This window comes from Puma concolor, chromosome C1, assembly GCF_028749965.1.
Source record: "Puma concolor isolate L17-30 chromosome C1, mPumCon1.1.hap2, whole genome shotgun sequence".
NCBI lineage: Eukaryota > Metazoa > Chordata > Mammalia > Carnivora > Felidae > Puma > Puma concolor.
Genome location: NC_141674.1, coordinates 158,603,655 through 158,622,542, shown reverse-complemented (window position 1 = coordinate 158,622,542; position 18,888 = coordinate 158,603,655). Strand labels below are relative to the sequence as shown.

Here is an 18,888-nt window from a genome sequence, read left to right as displayed (position 1 = left end):
AGACCTCCTACTCCTTCCCGCTTCTGCCCAGTGACTACTGCTGCCCCAGGGGCAAGCATGAAAAGGGCTGGAACTGGGTATGTATACCTGCGGTGTCTCAGCATGGGACATGGGGGTAGCTGCCTGCACCCCAGGGTGGCAGTGCCCTGATGCATTTGGTAGGTGACTCAGTGGGGACGATACACTTGCTCACCCCAATCCAGCTGCCAAGTGTGTCCTGCTCTAGAGACTGCAATACACTTGGCAGTCACCAGTCCCCTGGGGGTTGGGGCAGTAGGCCCATCAAAAGGGGTGAAGCCGGTCTCAACTTCTCTACCTCTGGCCAGAGAGGGGCAGGCACATCGGCCCAGTCTGGACACAGCTAATGGGCTGTGTGTTCAGTAAGTCATAGTGTGGGGTCCCCAGGACATGTGAGGCTCTACACTTGCCTCATGAATATCCCCATGTCTGAGGGGGCATGACATTAAATAACAAATAAAAAACACGTTGACAGGTCAAGAAAAAGAATCTATGAAAGAAAATAAAAAAAGCTTTATATTTTTATGCCTTAAATGGCATTTTTTCATGCTTTCTGAACAAGAGGCCCTGCATTTTCGTTCTGCATTGGCCCCACAAATTATGTCCTATGCATCGCAGATTTTGAAGGTTCTGAGAGTGCGCCCCTACATTCTTGAAAGATGATAACCATGCCCTTCTCCAAAGGTGACCCGGAATCATGGTCAAGGCCAGGTTGGTGAATGGTCACTCAAATACATACAGTGTTTAATCTCTCCATATGTTGCTACTTCTACTCTAGTCAACTGCCTGTTACCTTCTCAGATCATAAATAACACTGGACAACTATAAAGAATTCAAGGAACAACTGGTCCAACTTTTGCTGCCTCTACATTTAAATCATGAGGCTTCTTCTCTAATCACATAAAAATGTCCAAAAGAATCACCTTGGAAAACTAAGACAGTATGATTAAAATGAGCTGGAAGCAAATATTCTCTAGAGCAGTCAACATGACTCCAAATTCCTTTTACTACCTTTATAGAGGAAATTTCTCCAGTAACCACAATAAACATAAGGCAAGGGAATAAAATGTCCACTGTAGAATTTCTAAGGGGACACGTAACATTTGGGTAGACTCATTTTATTATGCATTTAGAGTAGTTCACAAGACAAACACTAATATATTATAATCTCATTTTTAAAAACCTGATAACTTCCTACACTTCTGCTTTTTCAGAGGAAAAGAAAATTGCTATGTTAAAAGAAAATACAAGCTTTTTCTTAATATTTTCTTCCTTTAAGTACCATTAAGATACGTGCCCCTTCAGGTAAGAGCTTGGCAATCTAAAACCAGCCCATAAAACTACCAGAAGAGCTTTTCCTAATACATTCTTCTCTTCTTCCTGACAGAGATATAAGAAGTACCTAGTGCTTTCTTCTACTTCTCCAGGAAAAATATCATTTTTAAAAGGATAGAGGGGAAAATCCTAGAAAATCTTGGCAGAAATGAAGACCATAATATAAATAAAAATGTTTGAATATGTGAATTAATAGTTTTAAGACAAGAGACAAGTAATACAAATGGTTAGCAATACAAATACCAAAAAAGGAATAAAACTTAACACTGTCAAATCACATTTTAAAAGCCTGAGTAATTTTCCCAGAAAAATGAAAAAGGGAAAAGGAACCATTTAATGTACGAACACACAATACTTCTCCTAGAATACTACACTCCTCCTGTCCTTCTTTCTTGTTTATACGAGAGTAAGATGAAGGGCGATATAGGAGTAAAAAAATACTTGGGATGCTGTGATGTGCTTTGTTTTCTCACAGCCTTAGATGGAGGGTTTCTGGCTTCTTTCTCCTCCCCTCTTTGTTCCTAAGGCGATATCAGTGGAGGGGCAAAGATCTGCCCCCTCCCCTGCTCTCCTCTCCCTGCTCCTGGTTTGGCTTTCACTCTCACCACAGTGATAATCTCTTCTGTTTTCTCTGCAGTGAATCTGTAACTTATAACTCTCTAGATCCTTGTCTTTCATTCTTTCATCTTGCAACTCTTCTGTCCTTTAATTATTCCCTCTTTTGTTTACATCTGCCTGTGTCTCATAACTGCTGGAACACAAGGGCCATGCTAGAAGCAAATGGGCACTTCCTTTCATACGTACAGGCAAACCTTGTTTTATCACACTTCGCTTTACTGCACTTTACAGATAATTGCATTTTTTACATATGGAAGGTTTGTGTCAACTCTGCATCAAACAAGTCTATCGGTGCCATTCTTTTTAACACAGCATTGGCTCACTTTGTGTCTCTACCTCACAGTTCAGTAATTCCTGCAATATTTCAAACATTTCATTAATATTATATTTGAATTGCTGAGATCTCATGATAAAATATTAATGGGTAAGAAGCTCCTTCTTATGAATGAACAAAGAAAGTGGTCTCTGGAGATGGAATCTCCATCTGGTGAAGATGCTGTGAAGATTGTTGAAATGACAAGAAAAGATTTAGAATACTACATAAATTTAGCTGATAAAGCTGATAAAGCTGACTCCAATTTTGAAAGAAGTTCAACTGTGGGTAAAATGCTATCAAACAGCATCCCATGCTACAGAGAAATTTTTCATGAAAGGAAGAGCTGATCAATGCAGCAAGCTTCATTACGGTCTTATTTTAAGAAGTTGCCATAATCGCCCCAAACTTCAGGAACCACCACCCTAATCAGTCAACAGCTATCAACATGGAGACAAGAGTGTCCACCAACAAAAACATTACAATTTTGCTGAAGGCTCAGATGATGATTGGCATTTTTAAGCAACAAAATATTTTCAAATTAAGGCATCATTGTCTTTTGGACAGAGTGCTATTTGCACACACTTAACAGATAACAGTATAATGTAAACATAACTTTTATATGCACTGGAAAAACCCAAAAATTCATTTGCCATGCCTTACTGTGGTATTTGCTTTGTTGCAGTGGTCTGGAACCAAACCCACGACATCTCCAACGTATGCCTGTACATTAATTATATTCCTCAGCTTTACCCAGTCGTCTCCACAAAATCCCATCCAACCATTATATGTACTGCTTCATGTCATGTGAGATTAAAAGAGACACAAAATTAGATTAATCACTAGAATCTAATCTAGACTGTTCTTTACAGACCAGCTTCTAAAATCAATGTGAGAATAAATAAACAGGTCTCAAACATGCCCACATTTATTTAGCTTCTACCTGTTTGGCCTAGTCACAATGTTTGCACGCTTTCCAACAGCACACTTTCCAGCATGAAGCTGGGCAATTAGTTCTCAAACCCAGGAAAGAAGGGATTAAATAATTTCAGATTGAGAATGGTGGTCATGATAACTCATACCACCCAAAAAGGCAATCATACCTTCGTAATTGCAGTGAAGACCTTTTCCAGAATGGCATTGGGCTGGGCAATCTGTGGTCCATTGGCCTGAATGTTGAGGGCGATGGCACATGGTTTGGCTACAAATCTTAAAAATAAAATAAAATAAAATAAGGTCAGAAGAAGTTATTCTTTCTATAACTTTTCTTAATGTCACCAATTAATCACACATTACCCAATTGTCCCAATGAAGTGCTGGGTGGACACTGCTGACATTCATTCATCAGTCAATGTAAAACAGATTTAACTTTTCTTCTCTCCTATAGGCCTCCAACAGTGACAGTAAAAAAGAAATCCTTTTAGAACATTGAAATCTCCTGATCCTTAAGTTCTAATGTGATTGAACAGGTAGAAAGACTACCAGATGACAAATATAAGACCATAAATGAGATATATGAACCAAACAAACCATCATTTTAAAACGATTTAACTTATACTTTTCTTACTAACATCTCACTAACAATTGTCATGTTACACCTTCCACGATGACAAAGTGTTTACTAATCATCTGATTACACATGGAGAATGTACCTTTGATCACTCCTACCTCATAAAATTGGCCATTTTTGTCTCTAAAATCCAAATGCATTATATTCAGCCCCAATTCTTTATTTTTTTTTTTTTAATTTTCTTAAATGTGTGTTTATTTTTGAGAGAGAGACAGAGTGTGACCAGGGAAGGAGGAGAGAGAGAGGGAGACACAGAATCTGAAGCCAGATCCAGGCTCTGAGCTGTCAGCACAGAGCCTGAAGTGGGGCTCAAACTCACAAACCCTGAGATCATGACCTGAGCCGAAATCAGATGCTTAACCCACTCAGGCCCCCCCGGCGCCCCAGCCCCAATTCTTTATGGCTTCTTAAAATTCTTGCTTTGTGGTTATTTGTGTCTTTAAGTTTATTTTTTAAATTTATTTTGAGATGGGAAGGGGGCAGACAAAGAGGGAAAGAGAGAATCTCAAGCAGGCTCCATGCTGTCAGCACCGAGCCCAGTGTGGGCTCAATCCCACAAACCACAAGATCATGATTTCAGCTGAAATCAAAGAGTTGGTTGCTTAACTGCCTGGGTCATCTAGGCGCCCCTGTGGTTATTTGGGTCTTTCTCGTAAGGAGTAATGAAGGATGTCAGATAGCACGATGTCCCAGACAAGCTGAAAAGTCTGAAATGATTACAAGCATCGCTGCACTGTTTTTATCCTAAGCAAACGACTATGTCCAGAAGAATGGGAAGCCTTCGCTTCATTTCTGCTTGTGCTTGACATGTGAAGGAGGCACTGAAGGAGCAGCAGAGGGCAGGGGGCCCCAAAGGTATGCTGACATCTCTGAAACTTTTTTTTTAAGCACTTACAACTTTAATAAGAGTTGTTTTAGACTAAGTGTTCAAGAAATAAGGTTTTGTGAATGTTCCTTTTCAGTAGTGACGTTGAACATTTTCTACTAATACAAAATAATAAAACATCAGATGAAAGTATTACCCAAGTTAACGTTGGCGAAAGGCAACAACTGATAAATGTACAGAACAGATCATGAAGCTTCTTTAGTAACAGTTGATGAGATTAAAGAATAGACAAAGGAACATTTTTTAAGTGGGATGAATGAAGTTTACATATATACACCACATAATATCTCACTGGGTCCTATTTCAAGTTAAAGAGAAGACACTTACTTCAACAGGAAAATGGAATACTGTACATGCAAGCCTCACCCAGGAAAGATATACACAGAAAATGTAATATAATACCTGTTTTGCTGGTTCTCTGGAACAAAGCTGGGAAGAAGGACTTACCACCTTTCCTAGTATGTAACTGTTCTAGAACTGGAGTTTTCCCCAAATTTTCATTCTCAATTCTTTTTTTTTTTTAATGTTTATTCATTTTTTAGAGACAGAGAGAGACAGGGCACAAGCAGGGTAGGGGCAGGGAGAGACAGAGGGAGACACAGAATCTGAAGCAGGCTCCAGGCTCTGAGCTGTCAGCACAGAGCCTGATACGGGGCTCAAACTCATGAACCGTGAGATCATGACTGGAGCCAAAGTCGGACACTTAACTGACTGAGCCACCCAAGCGCCTCTGCATTTTCAGTTCTTTTTAATGTAAAATATTCTAAGACATATTACCTATGCCACTACCTTCTTAAAGAGAAATGTAATATTTTTCAAATAATTCTGGGTCTTCACTATGAACAATAATCTTGGAACTACAGCTACAGCTACAGCTAGTGGAAAGAAGTGATGTTTCATGGATAAGGAGCAAACAAGTCCAGAACTTGTTTGCTTGACAAAGTTTCCTGCTTTGTGGGTTTTTTTTTCCTCTTCACCATAAGGAGTATGAAAAGATACAAGGTCCAGCAAGAGTGGGATGAAAAGGTAAACAGCAAAATTAAATTGGCATAAGAGCCAAAATCAACCTGTCATTGGTTGCCTTCTATTACTCTTCCCTGTTGGATTTCTCTCCGGCCTTCCTTCATCTTCCCCATCCCCACAACTCCTGAATATTATTCAAATTTCCTTTCTGAATTTGCCATTATCCTTGTAACATCCTTCTGTTCTAGTACATGGTTTTCTTTCCATCTTCTAAGAGTTAAGAGTATGAATGGAGAGGATAATCTTTTCACCTCTGAATACACCATGAAAATCGTTAGGCGTCGGCAGGAGGGGGTCAATAAATGACCAACTGGCTGTCTTCAGTAAATATGTGTTCATTGTTGCTACCACTGTTCTGAGTGCTGTTGACAAGTTAACAGACCTTCTCTGTGTGCCTGATGAGTGGGCAAGCAGTAGGAGAGTCAAGAAATTCACTCAATAGAATTTATTCAAAAGCCACTTCCCCACCTTTGCTATCATGCTGCAATAACTTACAAAAGCATTCAAAAGGTTTTTTAGTGTCTAACACAATGCAATGCCTTATGTATTTCTCCTTCTCTTTTTAAGCCTCAAACCACGTTTTAAAAACTCTTCACTGAATTTCAAGAACAAATGCAATGGCACCTTGAAGAAGGCATATCTCTTGATCACCAAACTTATCAAATTTTGGTAATCAAAATTATCACTTAAATATGATGCTCTGTAAACAGATTTTTTAAAGCAAAGTCCAAAGGAGAGGGTAGAAATAATGTCTGCTACAATCTGGCTGTGGCACCCTAGCTGCAGTAATCTCTCTGTGCCTCAATCTCGGCATACATAAGAAAATTAATAACTACATATGTATATAAGTTGTGTGTGTATATAAACATAAGTGTATGGTGAAACGTTATGTCACACGGTTTCTTTGTCTACATTTTTGATGTGTGCCATCTGTATGGTTTCATACTGTATAGTGTTTACACAATCATGACTTCTCTGGGCCCAGAAACCCACTCAGCTTCAACTGCACTGTGCTAAGCCATGGGCACCCAGTGAGTTCTAATGGTACCAAGCAAACAAGGCCAGAAACCTAAACAGGCAATTGAAAAAGACAAGGGTCATCAGATAGAGTAATCGCTTGCCTCAGTCAAAGCCATCCACAGAGCACCGGTGTTGACTCCACCAACTTCTCATTAGGTGCTCTCTTTTCAACTTACCTAGCATACACAGCTAGGCACTTCATTTCTAAGATTTAAAAAACTTCAGGGGCGCTTGGGTGGCTCAGTCGGTTAAACGTCCGACTTCATGTCAGGTCATGATGTCACAGTTCGTGGGATCAAGCCCCACATCAGGCTCTGTGCTGACAGTTCAGAGCCTGGAGCCTGCTTCGGATTCTGTGTCTCCCTCTCTCTCTGCCCCTCCCCTCCTTGTGCTCTGTCTCTTGCTCTCTCTCTCTCTCAAAAATAAACATTAAAAAAATAAAAAATAAAATAAAAAACTTCTAAAGATAGGCAGAAAAGATGTAATCTCAAATGAGAGAAGAAAGAAAGACCTATTTTTTATTTTCCTAATAGCATCCCTAATTATATGAAAAGACAGAAATTTTATTTGCATTTATTCTCCAAAGAATTTGTGAAACACTGCTGGGCATTTTTTTTTCCAGAGAGTGTTAGAAACCACATAAAACCTATGACACAACTGCCATAATTTTGTTACCTATCGTCATGGTCCATTAAAGAAAAGATGGATTTTTTTTTTCAATGCTGGCTCTAACAGAAATAAGGTCACAAAAGCTGTCTTTCACGGGTTTGTCGAGACAGAAAGACAGATGGGGGGTAGGGGGGGAGTCCCTACAAATACAATAGTTAAAAGGAAATATGTACTTTCAAACTTTGATGAGTACCTCTACCAGGAAATGCTCACCTAATTACTTTTTTATCAAAGGCAGCAACACAGCCTTCACAAGATCAAACATCTATAAAGTACTTTCATGTAGTAGAACATATGTGCAAGGAAACATAATCAGGATGTGAACTTTGAAGAATACTAATCTCAATTTAAAACAGAGAAAATACTTAAGACATTTCTACCTTTTAATTCTATTTAACGACAGGTATTTGTACTTTAAAAATGAACTGAATGAAAATCACTGCACAGGGCACCAGGTCAGCTCTGGGCTGTGGTGTGGATAAAGGTACACACAAAACATGAGGCGATTACTGCACTCAAAATGTTTACAGTATGGTAAAGGAAATTAATTTGAAAAGCAAATAAATGTTTACAGGGTAAATGTTAATTCAGATCTCTTGATAGCATGTAATCATCTTCAGTGGGGAACATGGCCCGAGACTTTCAGTCCTTTCTGTCTCTAGCATTTACTACACTTTCAAAGCAGGTGTAAGGCTGCAGTGGTGGATACGTAAACCTACACATGATATAAATGCACAGAATTAAATCACACACACACACACACACACACACACACACACACGCACACATGAATGAGTACATTTACATCTGGAGAAATTTAAATAAGCTCAATAGATTTTATAAATGTTGATATCCTGGTTGTAATATCACACTACAGTTTTGTAAAATGTTACCATTAGGGGAAACTGGGTAAAGGGTACATGAACTCTCAGCGTATTACTTCTTACAACTGCATGTGAATTTACAACTCTCTCAATAAAGATTTCAATTAAAAAAATAATTCGAAAAAATTATGTTTTTGCAGTATGGAGTTTCCTCAAAAAGTTAAAAATACAACTACTTTATGATCCAACAATTACACTACCAGGTATTTACCCCCCAAAATCACAAAAATACTAATTCAGAGGGATACATGCACCTCAATGTTTATAGCAGCATTATCTATAATAGCCAAAAATGGAAACAGCCCAAATGTCCATTGACTGATGAATGGATAAAGAAGATGTGGTATGTATGTATGTATGTATGTATGTATATATATACATACACACAATGGAATATTACTCAGCCATATAAAGGAATGAAGTCTTGCCATTTGCAAAAACATGGATGCTAGAGAATATTATGCTAAGTGAAGTAAGTCAGAGAAAGGCAAATACCATATGATTTCACTCAGATGTGACAGAATGAGGCCCTAACATTGATTTTTCATCTTTAAAAACTCTGTACAACATACTAATCCCTCCTAAACTAAACTAGCTGGAGGCTTGGGAGAATGAATAAAAACAAGTTGATTCTGGAGATGAGTCAAAGGTAGGTGCAAGCAACCAGCAGAGAGTAGGCTCCTTGACTATTTATTTATGGTTTTTTTGCAGCTCTGCCCTGATACCAGACACAGTCACAGAAGCAGATAAAACATTAACTGAAAAACATTCTCTTTCTTGTCAACAATAGCCAAACTATGGAGATAATCGAAATGTCCATCAACTGATTAATGGATAAAGAATATATACAGATACAGATACAGATAATTAGATAATGGAATATTACTCAGCTATCAAAAACAATGAAATCCTGCCATTTGCAACGATGTGGATGGAGCTAGAATGTATTATGCCAAGTGAAATACGTCAATCAGAGAAAGACAAATATATGATTTCACTCACATGTGGAATTTAAGAAACAAAACAGATGAACATATGGGAAGGGAGAGAAAAAAAGAGAAGAGGGAAAAACAAACCACAGAGGCTCTTAATGATAGAGAACAAACTATGGGTTGACAGAGGGAAGATGGACTAGATGGGTGATGGGTATTAAGGAAGGCACTTGTGATGAGCAGTGGGTGTTGTGTGTAAGTGATGAATCACTGAATTCTACTCTTGAAACCAATATTGCATTGTATGTTAATTAAGTAAAATTTAAAATTTTAAAAAGAGAAAAAAATTTAAAAATAAAAAATAAAGTAAGATTTAATGAATTCAAAAGAAAGAAAAGAAAAAAGAAAAGGAAAGGAAAGGAAAGGAAAGAAAGAAAAAAAGAAAAACATTCTCTTTCTAACTGCTGGAACCAGAGGAAGAGCCTGGGAAAATCAGAGTGATGAGAGAAACCATGAAAGGCAAAAATCCAGAGGAGCCAATCCCTAATTCTGTATAGAAACAAAGCATGATTCTGGCTGGCCTCTGAACCATGTATGTACAAGGTCAACTGAAAGCAGCTAGAAGCTAAGATTTAAAGAACTGAGCTGAGCCCGAAGCCACTGTCCACTGTGGGCATGATAGGCTACAATTTGAATCCAACTATGTAAATCTCCTTACAATCTAATACGCTGATGAAGAACAAAGGAAACTATAACCCATCCTTAGGGGAAAAGACAGAAAGATATGCAGTGAACTTAAAGGTAGGTGAATAGAAACCATGCAATCCGAAAAAAGAGAGAAAAAATGCAAAAACAAACTGACTTTGAGGACCTGTGGAACAATTCCGAAAGGCTAATATATGGGTAATCTTAGTTTGAGGAAAAAAGGGACACACAGTGGGGAAGAAAAAGAAAATATTAGAAAAAAAGTATATAGTTTGCAACTTCTCAAATGTAATAAAAGATATACAGATTCAAGAAGCTCAAGAACCCCCAGAGAAGAAAGTTTCAAATGAAGAAAACCTAGACATAACACAGTCAAAATATCAAAAGTCAACCAGACAGAATTAAAGGAAGTTCTTTAGGCTGAAAGGAAGCACAACCGGAGGAAAACTTACATCTTTAGGAATGAATGGAGAACTTCAGAAATGGCAAATAGATTGGCAAATACAAAAGTCCTTGGAATTACAACCAATAACTGATGAAATACTTAAATGAAATAACATATGTCCCACTCAGACTGTGCTGGAAAGGAATCTAAGTATGGACAAGTGAGGATTCCAAGAAAGACGGACTGGGGAGAGGTGACTGATTCAATCCACTGCTTTACTGCCAACACTTTATCAGTAATGGTATGCCATGGCTAGGATCATGGTATTAAAAATTTTTAATTTACAAGACCAGTAGAGATCAGATTTGGAAAGATAGTATGTAGGTGCATGTTCAGACATATAGGTGTGTCTGTGCCTGGATGTGTGTGTTCCATAATCCTTAGATAAAATGTTTCAAGGAAACAAACATTTAGTGGAAAGAAGGCCAATATGGAGACAGGAGACTCATATTTATTGACAGTTACTACGTGCCAAGTGCTTTGCAATGTTTTATTCTCTTTTTTTAAGCCCAACAAAAACTCTTTGAAGTAAATATTAGTCCCGTTTTATAGAAATATAAACTAAATCTCAAAGAAGTTAAAGGATGTGCCCAAGGTCTTAAAGCTTAAAGTAAATGTCTTAAAAAAGACTGCCCCGGGGCGCCTGGGTGGCGCAGTCGGTTGAGCGTCCGACTTCAGCCAGGTCACGATCTCACGGTCCGTGAGTTCGAGCCCCGCGTCGGGCTCTGGGCTGATGGCTCAGAGCCTGGAGCCTGTTTCCGATTCTGTGTCTCCCTCTCTCTCTGCCCCTCCCCCGTTCATGCTCTGTCTCTCTCTGTCCCAAAAATAAATAAAAATGTTAAAAAAAAAAAAAAAAAAAAAAGACTGCCCCAGTCAATCCTACCATAACCTATTAATAAAAACAGTATTTTCCCTTTCCTTAAATAAAAAAGGTAAGTTGATTACATAAGTATTGTTAAAATTTTGTGGTATGGTTATACACTTTTACTCAGTAATCCCATTTTTAGGTATTTATCTAAGGAAATCCGTCAAATAAAGAAAAAAGCCATAAATGTAAAGGTTTTTATGCATTGTTATTTATAATAGAGAAAAAGAGTAAACAGAATAATGATTCACTAACAAATGACTCATTGAGCACCTATGCTACTTCAGCTTTGCTCTAAGTATTGGGGGTGCAGCAGTAAACAAAATCCCTTTTACGGAGTTTACATTCTAGTGGGGGAAATGCAGATAAAAAATAAACAGAGCAGTGTATGTTATGCCAGATAGGAAAAAGTACGAGAGTAAAGCCCACTTATTAGAAGGATGGAGTGGGGTTACAATGTTTAATAGACTGGTCAGGGAAGGCCGCAGAGAAAATTCTGAAAGGAACAGCAGTCAAGGGCAAAGGCCCTGAGGTAGTAGTATGACTGAGATGTTGAAGGCTTCTAAGGTGAGAGCATGTCAAGTAGGCAGTGGGATATAGCAGTCTGGAATTCAGGAAAGGTCTGGGCTAGAGATACAAATAAAATAAATTTTATATTTTATATATTATTTAAAAATAAACTTTGGTGTCATCAACATACAGATGGCATATAAAGCCTTAGGACTAAATTACCTGGGAAGTGAGTGTAAATATATGAAAGAGAAGATTCAAGAAGTAAATCCTAGGATGACTTCAAGGTTTAATGTGTAAGTAAATTACAAAACCCCATGAAATATTATATAGCAATTTAAAAAGATACATAAACTATGTGGACCATGAAAATTTATAATACAAAGGTAATTTTATTTTTTCTAACTAATTTTTTTAATTTTTTTTTTTTTTTTTTTTTTTGAGAGACAGAGAGAGACAGAGTGTGAGCAGGGGAGGGGCAGAGAGAGAGGGAAACACAGAATCTGAAGCAGGCTCCAGGCCCTGAGCTGTCAGCACAGACCTCAGTGCAGGGCTCAAAATCACCAACTGTGAGATCATGACCTGAGCCGAAGTCAGGCACTTAACCGACTGAGCCACCCAGGCACCCCGATACAAAGGTAATTTTAAAAAGCAAGCTATACATTTTCAACAACACGGATGGATCTAGAAAGCATAACGCTAAGTGAAATAAGTCAGAGAAAGACAAATACAATATGATTTCACTCATATGTGGAATTTATGAAACAAAATAAATGAACAAAGTAAAAAAGAGACAAACTAAGAAACAAACTCCAACTATAGAGAACAAACTGATGGTTGCCAGAGAGGAGATGGGAGGGAGTATGGGTGAAATAGGTGATGGGGATTAAAGAGTATGCTCAGTATCATGAAGCACTGAGTAAAACAGAATTGTTGAATCACTATATTGTGCACCCAAAATGAATATATAACATTGTGTGTTAATTATACTGAAATTAAAAAAATAAATTTTAGGGTGCCTGGATGGCTCAACTGGTTGAGCATCTGACACTTGATTTCAGCTCAGCTCATGATCCCAGGGTTGAGGGATTGAGCCATGCGTCAGTCTCCATGCTGAACATGGAGCCTGCTTCAGATTGTCTGTCCCTCTGCCCCTCTCCCCCATTCACGCTCTCTCTAAAATAAAATAATCTAAAAAATAAGTTGGGAAGGAAGAGGAAGAGGAAGAGGAAGAGGAGGAAGAGGTGGAAGAGAAGGAGAAGGAGAAGAAGAAGGCAGTGGCAGCTCTATGTACTAAAATGACAACTGTAAAATAAAACACATAATAGAATAAAATCTGAAAAATAACAATCAATATGTTTTATGAGAAGAATTTAGCACTGTACTTCTTTTGTGTTTCCTTTGTTGCTGGGCAACAAAACCCAGGTTGAAAAAGGTGGTGTAGTTCATAAAAATATAATGAACCTAGACGCAAAAGAGAATTATGGACAGGGCCAAGACAATTACCAACCGTATAACAGTCAAGTTCTCCAAGAGCTCAAGAAACATCAACATTCTACTGAGACTTCATTTTCTGAATTTTAAAAGTGGTATACAATATGGAAAGTGTAAAAGCAACAAAAAGCATCAAATAATATTAAAAATCACCAGGAATGCCATCACCCACAGATAAACATTTATTGGCATTTGAGGATTTTTCTGCTACCTCTCCCCCATATACTTTACATGTTTTTAATACTGTGTTTACTGTATTTTTATTTAAAAATTATATCATACTATATGTATTTAATAATCTGCTTTAATCTCCTATTGTGAATATTTCTCCCAAGAAATTACATACCCTTGTAAAGTGTGGTATTTAACTGTTAACATAGACCCAAATGTTCTTCCTTTTTGCTGTTGTGGAGATCTCTCAGGAAACAGCCACTGGACCCTTTCCAACAGTAAAAACTCTGGTCAAAGTGCAAAATATTACCACAATACAGATTCAAGCAAAGATGAATTTGAATAATTAAACTCCTCAGATTGACTTGAAATAACTGTCATCACAGGATAATTATCCATTGTTCCATGTGCTTGATCTTTACCACTTGAATTGTGGATCACCCTTGCTAGTTAGTATTTCCAAAGCTTCAAAGAAATCAGTCATCAAGTTCTGAATAGGAAAATCTCTAGACTCTTCTTCTACATGCCAAATTTTTATATTCTTAAAGATTTTTGATGCTCAGTAGAAAAATGGGCAAAAGATGAAAAATCACAGAAAACAGAAGTATCAATAAACATATAAAGACATATTCAACCTCACCAGAAAATTACAATACCATTTTACAAACTTCAGGCTGGATCTGATACTGTAAAACATGGCTGAGGATTTGGAGAAACAAGAATGCCAATAAACCACTCGTGAAAAAAAAATTTAATGTTTATATATTTTGAGAGAGAGAGAGACAAAGAGAGACAGCCCACACATGGAAGAGGGGCAGAGAGAGAAGTAGAGACAGAACCCCAAGCAAGCTCTGCACTATCAGCACAGAGCCTGATGGGGGGCTCAATCTCATGACTTGAAGTGATGAGATCAAGAGTCAGATGCTTAACCAACTGAGCCACCCAGGCACCCCAAGCTCAGGGAAATTTAGTAAAGAAATATGTCACAATGACCAATAAGCATATGAAAAGATGATCCTTCACACTCAGTTTAAAAAACACTATCATTTTCACCTATAAAATTTGCAAAAATTTTTTAATTTGGATAAATTTCAAAGCTAGTAAGAGTAAAGAGAAACAGGTATTCTGATAAACTGTCGATGGGTATCCAAACTGGTTACTATCTTTGGACTGCAATTTACCAGTATTTAACAAATTGTTAAAATGCCTAACCCCTGGGGGCATTACTAGTTATATATCCAACCAGAAATGTACCCTACAAATATACTGGATTTTTTTAAAATAAAGTTTATTGCAATATTGCTTGAAATAACAAAAAAGGCAGGAAACAAGTATTTATCAGAAGGATACACATGAGAGGTGCCTGGGTGGCTCAGCTGGTTCAGCGTCCGACTTCGGCTCAGATCCAGATCTCACAGCTAGTGAGTTCAAGCCCCACACCGGGTTCTAGCCTGACAGCACAGAGCCTGGAGACTGCTTCGGATTCTGTGTCTCCCTCTCTCTCCGCCCATTCCCCACTCATGCTCTGTCTCTCTGTTTCTCAAATATAAATACACATTAAAAATTTTTTTAGGGGCGCCTGGCTGGCTCGGTCGGTTGAGCGTCCAACTTCAGCTCAGGTCATGATCTCCCAGTTGGTGAGTTTGAGCCCCACATTGGGCTCTGTGCTGACGGCTCAGAGCCTGGAGCCTGCTTCGGATCCTGTGTCTCCCTCTCTCTCTGCCCCTTTCCCACTCACATTCTGTCTCTTTGTCTCAAAAATAAACTAACACTGGAAAAAAAAATTTTTTTTAATTTTTTTAAAAAGAATGATATAGGGGCGCCTGGGTGGCTCAGTCGGTTGAGCGTCCGACTTCGGCTCAGGTCATGATCTCACAGCTTGTGAGTTCGAGCCCCGCGTCGGGCTCTGTGCTGACGGCTCAGAGCCTGGAGCCTGCTTCTGCTTCTGTGTCTCCCTCTCTCTCTGCCCCTAACCCACTCACATTCTGTCTCTGTCTCTCTCAAAAATAAATGAACATTAAAAAAAAAAAAAATTAAAAAAAAAAAAAAAAGAATGATATACATGAAATACAATGGAATTCTGTAAGGCTATTAAAATGAGATACATTTGTTATGTTTCCAGACATAATAGTAAATGTAAAATGCAAGATACAGGACAGTAAGTATTATTATACATGTTTACTTAAAAAACAGTTTTATGAGGAAGAGTAGTGAAAAACATTAATGGTGATAATCTTTTTGGGGTCAATAAGATTGATTTGCATTTTATATTTTTCTGTATTAATTTTGTATGTATGCATGCTTTATATTTATTTTAAGAATAAGTAACATTTAAATGCTTTCAATCAGTATTTAATAACATAAAAATGCTAAGAAGGAAGAGGTAAAGCAATGTTTACATGACTATATATAGATACATATAAACTTCTGACATATAAAGGAAATTAAAAATATACTGAAAGGTTAACCATGACCACTGCCAGGTAAAAAGATTGTTGCTCACTTTAACATTCTTTCTTATGCTTTTCTGTTTTTCAACATCTTCAAATGAGACTTCAAAGACCAAACGTAAAAACTAAGTATCTTTAAAAATAGAGATGAACAGAATGGTCTCTGCCAGGTAAGATTCAAAACCTTAATGACACAAAAACTGAATATGGAAAGCCCTGAGGCAGCTGCATTTCAGCTAATTCCACAGGGCTCTTCAAGCAAAGGATTCCATTGTGACTGAGACAAGGAAGAGAACAGTAGGTGGAATAAAAATAAAATGCCATCTCAGAACCCTGTCAAGTAGAGAAAGGATGAAATTTGAGTCAATGGGAACACAAAAAGATACAAAACTATGAAACTGCTTGAAATTACTTCAAGAAAAGTGTTACCAACATTAAAATAAATACACTGAGAATTTTGAGATGCCACCAGAAAAAAATTGCTTCTGCCTATGCCCGGAGACACCACAGAACCTCTCTATTTCCTCATCTCTATAATGAAAACTATAATTACACTCTGTCTCATGCTGGGAAATATTTCTAAATCACTGGCATCTTGAGACACATTGGGAAGGGAGAGAGATAGGGGAAGATGGCCCGCAGGGTGGTGTGCAGGCAGAAGGCAATTTTCTAGCATCACACAGTAAAAAGGAAAATTCCTTTAGAACAAACCCATATCCCTAGTGAATCTGCCCTGAGCTTGAGCTTGGAAAGCTGCTTAATATTTCTGGACCTTAGTTGCCACACTTATAAAATGGAGACAGTAAAACCTGCTTTGCAAATTTTGTGTGAACATTCAAAGAATGATTATAAACCTCACACCACAGTGTTCGTTCAACATTTGGAAAGTCTTCAGTAAGTGTTGGCTGGTCTCAAATTTTCATTGTAAGAAGAATACATTTCACACACTAGGACGACCTCTACTCTGTGCTGACCGGTGACCTCCAGGGGGGAATGCGTTATAGGAAGAACATAAGAATGGCAATAATTCATCAAAGAGCTAGAAAACTTAGGGCTTCTTATGTTACTTGGTTCAGCTTTCTTCCTCCAAGCAAGATTTTTTTCTCTAAAGACCTCATTCAAAATCTTCCTTCAGGTACGAAACCTTCCTGTACATTTCTTCACAATTTCCTGTGAATCTCTATTTCAAAATAGAAAGTAAAAAATTTTTAAAATAAGAAACAATCTTCCTTTGGTATCCTTTTAGTTTTTCATCATGTTTGACTCAAAATATTCTTCCTGCATAATTTCTTCTTGTTGAAATGTAAACCCATTTCCTCTTTTCTCAGTTCTCTGGAGAGACCGGTACAGTTAATAACCTCCTCAAATACCGGAAAGCACTGATTAAGTCATCCCGCATTCTTCTCTCTTCAAGAATCAACAGCTGGGATCCTACAAATCTTTCCTCATCCATCTTTTTTGTTTCTAACTTTAAATTTTTGCTTTTTAGAATTTTAAGGATTATTTTCTGAATCTAACTTTATTCTTTAAGGAAGTGGAAGAGACGCTGAGATGATGGCTGCTTTTATTAATAAACGACCATTGGCACAGGCTTTGTTGTTAAAAAATCTTCACAAGAGGCCTTCTAAAAGTTATAGCTAAATCATAAATAGCTGTAGTGAAGGGACTTGTCAATCTAGTCCACACCCACCGCAGCCAGAGGTGCAGATCAGAAACCAGAAGACCTTCAAGTGCCTTCAACTGAGAACTGAGATCTTGGAAAGCCCACGCTGACCTGAGAAATGTCAAAACTGCCTCTCCTTGCCATGCATTTCCAGAAGTCTGAAGACAAAAACTCAGGACTTCAGATATTTTGTCATGAGTTCAACTACTCAAGAAGCACAGAGTCTGGCCTTTAAAGTAAAAGTTCATAAAACTCAAAGAAATTGTGTCTTAATTAAAAACATGTCCTTGTATTTTGCATAAAAATAACAAATAAAAGTCATCAAAGATATTTAGAAGAAAAACCGTACAGCACGTATTGATATATGAAAATAACCTTGTAGTCAGGAAAGTCTTTTAATATGTGACCACTAAGCCGATCTTTCCATTATGACACTGATAAAATTACCGTAATTGTCAATCACTCTTTTGGGAATATTGCACACGTATGAGTAAGGTTTTATATTCAATCACTCTTTGGGGAAATATTGCCCGTGTGTGAGTAAGGAGTTATTTTTAATCTGCTCGTTTTTGCACATTCAGAATGACACCATCTGGACCATCGATTGAGGGACAGAACTGCACCCTCCCAGAATGCGTCCCACTGTTGGCCCTGCTTCTTTACCTCATTGACTGCAATGTCGGCAACTCCATCTCTAACTGCTGCCTCCAGGGCAGCCCGTCAACTTTGACACATCTCACAAATCAGGAGCTCTGCCAGGGAGCCTCAGAAGTCCCTGCAAGGGTACCCCTCGGCACTCCCACAGATGCCTTCCTCGTCACTGTCCTCATGCTCGCTCTGTGATAGGGTTTAGGTACCCCTGGATCACTCATCTCCTTCAGATGACCAGTTGAGGAAAGCAGAGTTGCAAGAAGCAGGCCTTCAAGGCCTGGAGACAGACTGTCTTACAGGACCTCACTGGTAGCTCTATCTTAAGACTGGTTCTAAAGCTAAATGTTAAGATTTTGAAGAGTCTCAAGCCTTCCTGTATGCATTAATCCTTTCATTCTATTGCATATGCCAGGTGCCCTACAGTTCACCACACCTTTTCACACTTTATCTCCATCAACTTTCAAAATGTCTCCAAGGGATAAGCAAACTGACTTTATCACTGTTCTACATAAGAAGAGTTCAATGGTTCCATGACTTGACCCATACAAGAAGGGGTTAGAGGTGCACACCAATAAACACCCCTGTTCTTCTACTCCAACAACTGCACTCGCTCAACATTCCTGACTGGCTGCAGCTGGTTACACATGCTCATGGGTCTATGAACAG

General features: G+C 38.2%; 1 protein-coding gene across 2 annotated transcripts in view; it reads right to left on the bottom strand.

Annotated features, from left to right (window-relative positions):
• CERS6 (ceramide synthase 6) overlaps window positions 1–18,888 on the bottom strand; it is a 331,363-nt gene that overhangs the window by 234,173 nt on the left and 78,302 nt on the right. For both annotated transcript variants that reach the window (XM_025934798.2, XM_025934799.2), the window contains exon 2: window positions 3,388–3,493. In XM_025934798.2, the coding sequence (XP_025790583.1) occupies window positions 3,388–3,493 (106 nt within the window). The remainder of the gene's footprint in view (window positions 1–3,387; window positions 3,494–18,888) is intronic.